This window comes from Citrus clementina, unplaced genomic scaffold (assembly GCF_000493195.1).
Source record: "Citrus clementina cultivar Clemenules unplaced genomic scaffold, Citrus_clementina_v1.0 scaffold_3, whole genome shotgun sequence".
Taxonomy (NCBI): Eukaryota; Viridiplantae; Streptophyta; class Magnoliopsida; order Sapindales; family Rutaceae; genus Citrus; species Citrus x clementina.
Window position 1 is genome coordinate 13,118,655 of NW_006262339.1, and position 6,617 is coordinate 13,125,271.

Genomic DNA, 6,617 nt, shown 5'->3' on the forward strand with positions numbered 1-6,617 from the left:
ATCAATCCTTATCTTCTACTATTATTTGAAAAAAGGTGATAGCGAGAGCAAAGCATTAATTTTATTTATTAAACCTTTCATTGACATGAAATTTAACTTGCAATTCATATTGAACAATTTTTTTTTTAAATGTTTACATTCTACAAAAATTATTACCACTTGAAGTCCACTAAGAGTTTGATTAAAAGTTCAAAACATCGGGATGTATACAACTCTTTGGTGCTATTTGTTTTTTTATCAGAAGTCTGAATTTAACTTTTTTTCAGACATTTGTTTATTTTAGGTTGTTTTTTTTAACTTATCACTTATTTTCAAATAATTTTATCTGAATAAAAAAAGTAGAAAACTCCACTTTTATTTAAAGTCTGAAGTCTAAATGGAAAATTTTAATTTCAAATCTCAAAAATACCCTTAACAATTCATGTATTTTTAATATTATGTATAAACATAATATTTTTGTATTATTATTGAAGTAATTTTTTTAATTGTTTAAAATTTTTAATTCACATAATAACATTAGCTAAATTGAAATATTGAATAAATCAAATTATGTCCATTGTGATGAATCAAAAATAAAATAAAAATGTTGACTTTATAATAAAATTTGATGTTATAATTACATCATTTAATAAAAAATTAAATTAAGATCAACAATGATAGTATTTTTTTTAATGCTACCAAACTAATCAACATGTGAAAATTATAAATTATGAAAAATAAATATATGCACAACTTAAAAGTATATTTGTGTCAAACTATTAGCTTTTAAGTTTTTCTCTTCAGATATTAAAAAAGAAAAAACGAACATATCATTCAGACATTTTCTTTCAGATCTATTCTGACTTCAGTTAAATTCAAATTTATTCAGATTTCAAATAAAAAAACAAATGCAACCTTTATCTCTTAATATCAATAAAATATATTTATCTTTTGACTCGTTTATGATATTATCTTGTTGGAATTAATGTCAAAATTTACCTATCCATGAATAATAGAAGTCAAAGGAACCAAATCGCGTTCGGTATTTGAGCGGAAACATAAATTGTGACCTACACGCAAATACCAGCTGTAAAATAGCATATATCTTAGACGGCAAAAATAAGCTAACCCAAAGTACGACTAATTCAGCAAGCTGTTGCAATATATCTATCTAGAAAATTAGAAATCAATAGGAAACAGAACCTTTGAGTATACTCGAAGCAAACCCTAGACCTAGAATTCTCTTTGTTGTTCATTATTTTTCATTAATTAATTTTAGTCCTCCCCTATATATACACACACCAAACTTTGCCCTCAACAAAATTCTCATTCTCAATTTAATTTCCTTTTCCTCATATGTTTCATTATCATCTATCATGAGCAACATTCCAAGATCTCTTACTGACTCTTCTCTTACCCTCTTCAATCTTGCCATCTCTTCCTCCGACCCTTGGCCTTTTTCTGTTGTTTTCTTATAACCTTATTAATCAACCAAGAAAGTTATTACTTTCTTTTTTTCTTTCTTTCTTGATCGACAAGAAAAGATTAGGGTTTGTTCTTGTTTTTGGTGGAATCTTGAAATGGGAACAGGATACCATCACCATCTAAATTTTCATCTTCACTTACCGCACATCCATTTTCATCATCATGGGAAGAAAGATGAGATGAGAAATATTCCAAAGGGGTGCTTAGCAATCTTGGTGGGTCAAGAAGGTGAAGAGCAACAAAAGTTTGTGATTCCTGTGATTTACATCAATCATCCGCTGTTCATGCAGTTGTTAAAGGAAGCTGAAGAAGAGTATGGATTTGATCAGAAGGGTCCCATCACTTTACCTTGCCACGTGGAGGAGTTTCGAACCGTCCAGGGCATGATCGACAAGGATAGATCTCTACTTCACCACCACCACCATCATCATGTTTGGTGTTTTCGAGCATGATTTTATTTGGCAATTCTGTAATTAAAGTCATCAATTTAATTGTGGTCTTGACTCTTGATTGATTATGTATTTATTTTCAGATTGTTGCCTTATTAGATGATATTGACGAAAAATTAAATGAGAAAAATTTCGGATGAGGAATGTTATACATTTCAATTTTTTTTTAAGATTTCATCTCAAATAATATATCATTTAAGTGATTGATAATTTTTATAAAATTTAAGTAAATTAATTGTATTTTAATTAATTAATTAATAAATATTGTATTATTTAAAATATTTTTTAAGACAAAAAATTTGAAATATATAAACACTTTTTGATTTGTCTGGATTTATCTTCTCATCTTCATTTTCTTTTTTGTTTTAATTTTGTAAATATAACTAGATTTCTGGCTTTATTGATGCTCTAATGTCAACCCATGAAAGTGGGAACCTAGTTGCTAGTGGGCGATGTGTAAACGTATGAGACACGATTGATAGTGAATTAAATACTAATTATTAAATACTTGAGCAAAGCGTTTTACTTATGGGAGTCCCTATGTTACATTGAATGTACCATACACAACCCACAAGAATCACATAAATTATGAAACCTACATAATTATGTGGTTTTTATTAATTGTGTATGGTACATTCAATGTAACATAACAAAATCATTTACTTATAGCTTTTGGAATTGACAAAAGACGAGGTAAAAAACACGCATGGATAAGCATTTGTCAATTGCCAAAAGACGAGGCACAAAACACGCAAGGATATGCATTTGTCAATTCATTAAAATGATGGGACGCTTGGTGGATTTGGCCTATACGACTAATAAGGAGGGTCCCGCTACGGTACATAAGCCTGCACCGTGCAGCCGCAACAAGTATTGCTTGTTCTATTATGAAAAATATAAATTGTATATTCAATTAAAAAAAATTGTTACCGATAAAAAAAAAAACAAAGAAGTTTCAAATAGTAAAAAAAATCAGTAGTGCTACACATTTTAAATTTTTTATCCTAAAAAATTATCACAAATGATGTGTCATTAATTGAGTGGTTGATAATTCTTTATACGATCCAAGTGAATTAATTGTATTATCTCACCAACCAATTAATAAATAACACATCATTTAGGATAATTTTTTGAGATAAAAAATTTAGAATGTGTAGCATTACTCTAAAAAAATAGGATAGATATATAGGGCAACTGTTGCGGACACCCTAATAAAGAACGGCGAAAAAAAAGGGTACTCTCATCATTTTGTTAAAATTAATATTATTAAAAAAAATCAAATGTTTTGACACGAAGGAAGCTGACATGTCCCTCACTAACTAAGGACGGCAATAAACTCCAGATTCGATTCGTATACGTAAAGATTTGGAAGATTTGGATTCGGAAAAATTTAGTTCCGTATATTTAAAAATGTGTATTCAAATCTAGATCTAGATGCAAGTGCATCCGAAAAATCCAATATTCGGATCTATATTATTTTATAATTAAATTATTTATTTAATTAAATTTCAATTGAAAAATATATAAGTTAAATTATTTATTAAATATGTATAACCATAATTAACTCTATAATCTTTATTGACTTTGAAAAATATGTTAAGAAACTAAAATAATAATAATAATAATAATTAGAAAATCGTGTAATAAATCGGTTTACCTTAGATTTTTTTATTTTTTATGTTTGATTTATAGTGTGAATTTTTTTTTATGAATTTATGGTGTTGTGTATGTTATTTATGTTGAATTGATGTTGAATTGTTGAATGTTGAATTATAATTAGATTTTATTTGATGTTATTAAGCAAATTGTTGAATTTAAATTTATATTTGAATTTGTTATCATGCGGATTCGGATATCCGAAAAATCTGCCCGCAATCCACGAGGATATTACCCACATTCGAATCGGCATATTTTTTGGTGGATCTAGATGTGAATCTGGATATCAAAACTTAAATCTAAATCCAGATCCAGATATGAATTTTGCCATCCCTATCACCAACAAAATCGAGTTTTGTGTTGTTCGCCCTGTTTGGTACTAAAGGGACGATCTACTCCTCCATGATTGCAACTTCGACAAGCTAGAACTGGCAAGAACACGACTCTTGTTAAAAACTAGACTTAAGGTAATCATATGTCATGGGTTGCTCAAATTTTCCACCAACGAAGGTTAAAATAGCGCACATGATATCGCTCAGTAAAAGTCCTTCTAAAGGTGGGATACGCCCAGCTAGGGGTGGACATGAGTTGGTTTGGGTTGATTTTAAGTCAATTTAAACCAAACCATAAAATTTTGGGCTCAACCCAAACCAACCCAAATATTTTTAACCCAACCCAAACCAAACCCATTTAGGTTTGGTTTGGGTTTGGTTTGAATTTTATAATTAAAATATTTTTTTATTTTAATAAATTTAACTATATCAAATTATAATAATTATTAATTATCATTAATTATTAAATTAATATTAAAATATGAAAAATGTAGTGGATAAAAATTATGAATAATGGATTTTACAATAACTTTGTTCTTAAATATTAACCATATTACAACATAAATTCTAAACAATGTCAATACAAATTAAAGTAAGATAAGATATCTCATCTCAAGTATCAAAGCAATCCATCAAAATTAAATTATTTAATTTTATAAATTTAAATCTTCCGAGAAATAAATCTAAAATTTTTTGTAATTAGAAAAAGCACCAAAATTTTAAATGCAGTAAGAAAAATTAGACATGAAATCTAATTAGTTTTAAATTTAATTAAAAAATAACAATTGAATCATATTTTATTTGATAAAATCTTATAATCAATTACATTTTTAATTTTAGTAAGTTACAATACAAATAGGACTATAAAATTATATTAGAGGATTTTATTAAAATATTGTTTGAGTAATTTATTAAAACGTTAATTCAGTCTTTTAACTCAAGTTGAGACTGTAAAAAATTGTTATATAATAGTGTACTGTACAACCAATTGCATTTGTATCTGCCCTATGCAGCACTTCTATTATTATATAATAATAATAATTAGTAGTAGTATAATTACTATATAATAATTATTATTAGTAGTATAATTACTATATAATAATTATTATTAGTAGTATAATTATTATATAATAATAATTTTAGTAAAAAATTATAATTAAAATATTGATTTAGCCTTTTAGTTTGTTTAATTTATTTTTCATTGATATGTTACCTTGAATTTGTTCATAACCCATGGGTAAACTATACCCAAACCATTGTGAAATGGTTTCTTCCATAAAAACCCAAATTTAACCCAATTCATGATTTATCCAACTCAAACCATTTTATTTGGTTTGGGTTTGGATAAACCCATGAGTTGTGGGTTTATGCCCACCCCTACGCTTAGTAGTGAATCGCCTCATGCAATTGGTGTCATGGTGCACTTAGCAAGTGGACAGCCCAAGATTGCAAGCCAAAATGAGCAAGCCCATACCTATTTCTAGAAATCTTTACACATCTCCACAACTTGTATGTCTAGACATTTCCACACTTGTGTATACCTAGACCTCTCTAGAACCTAAGAGATATTTAGGCAATTTGCACCGCTTGTGTAAAACCATTTAAACCTAGGCAAGCTCCTCTATAAATAGAGGAAGAAGCCCTTCATTTTTCTCAACACCACACCACACACAACACCAAGTAACTCAAGCATCCTTATAAACTCTCTTGTATTCTCTTTTACGAGTAATAAAATTATCTTTGGCCATATTGCTTTTTCTTCTCTCTAATCTTTCCATTATCATCTTTTTAGGCTAGCTTGAAAAGTTCAATAGGCTTACTTAGCAATTTTTGTTCTAGAATTTGTCTAAGTGCCGCATCGGTTACTGCGCAACATACTCATCCCATGACAAGTGGTATCAGAGCTAGGTTTGCACCCACGCAATCTAGCTCAAGAATAATTCCCAACCTTTCTAGCACATCACAAGAGGGCATTGTCGATGTGGAGCAACTAAAGCAAGCAAGTGGTTGCGAGGAGGGATGCATGTAGACAAAGTCCCACAGAAAGCCAAAGGCCTCTTCCATTGATGCCTTGGAGCTTTGCATCGCCATGCTCGAAACTTCGATGTCCGTCGCTCAGGATACCCTTGAAAGTTTGAAAAGTAAGGTCAACGGTCTCGAGGGCAAGTACACCGACTTCATAGTAGCTACACAGCTTCATACAAAGCGAGCTACGAGTGATTTGTGCGGAGGTTGACAAAGTCCGCTCAGATTAGGCTTGGCACAAGCACACACTCTTTGCTAGCCTGGCTTTTATAAACTCAAGTGATGTATGCTGAATCGACATGCCAAAACCCGACGACTATGATAGTGCATGCAATGCTACTGCCGTAGACAACTTTTTCTTCGAGCTAGAGCAATAGTTCAATGCCATTAGCGTCTGAGATAAGGCATCGAAGGTAGGCACCACATTTACATTTCTTCAAGGCACCATATAACTATAGTAGTGACAGAAGCATGGTAAGGTAGCCGAAGGTATCTATACTATAGCTACATGGGCAAATTTTAAACAAGAACTTTGAAACCACTTTGTGATTACATTAATTACTTCACTACCCTTATGCTTGAGATAACCAACATGTTAAATAAGGACTCTCTCTTCTATTTCCAAGCTGGCCTTAAGGATTGGTCCAAGGTAGAGCTCGATATGTGTAGCATTCAATCTCTCGATGATGCC

At 30.2% G+C, this 6,617-nt stretch overlaps 1 protein-coding gene across 1 annotated transcript; it reads left to right on the plus strand.

Moving 5' to 3' along the window:
- The first annotated feature begins 1,123 nt into the window (after nt 1-1,123).
- LOC18048976 (auxin-responsive protein SAUR32) lies at nt 1,124-2,043 on the plus strand. Its single transcript, XM_006441147.2, has one exon. The coding sequence runs from the start codon at nt 1,560-1,562 to the stop codon at nt 1,914-1,916; it is 357 nt and encodes a 118-aa protein (XP_006441210.1). The 5' UTR covers nt 1,124-1,559; the 3' UTR covers nt 1,917-2,043.
- Nucleotides 2,044-6,617: the final 4,574 nt, after the last annotated feature.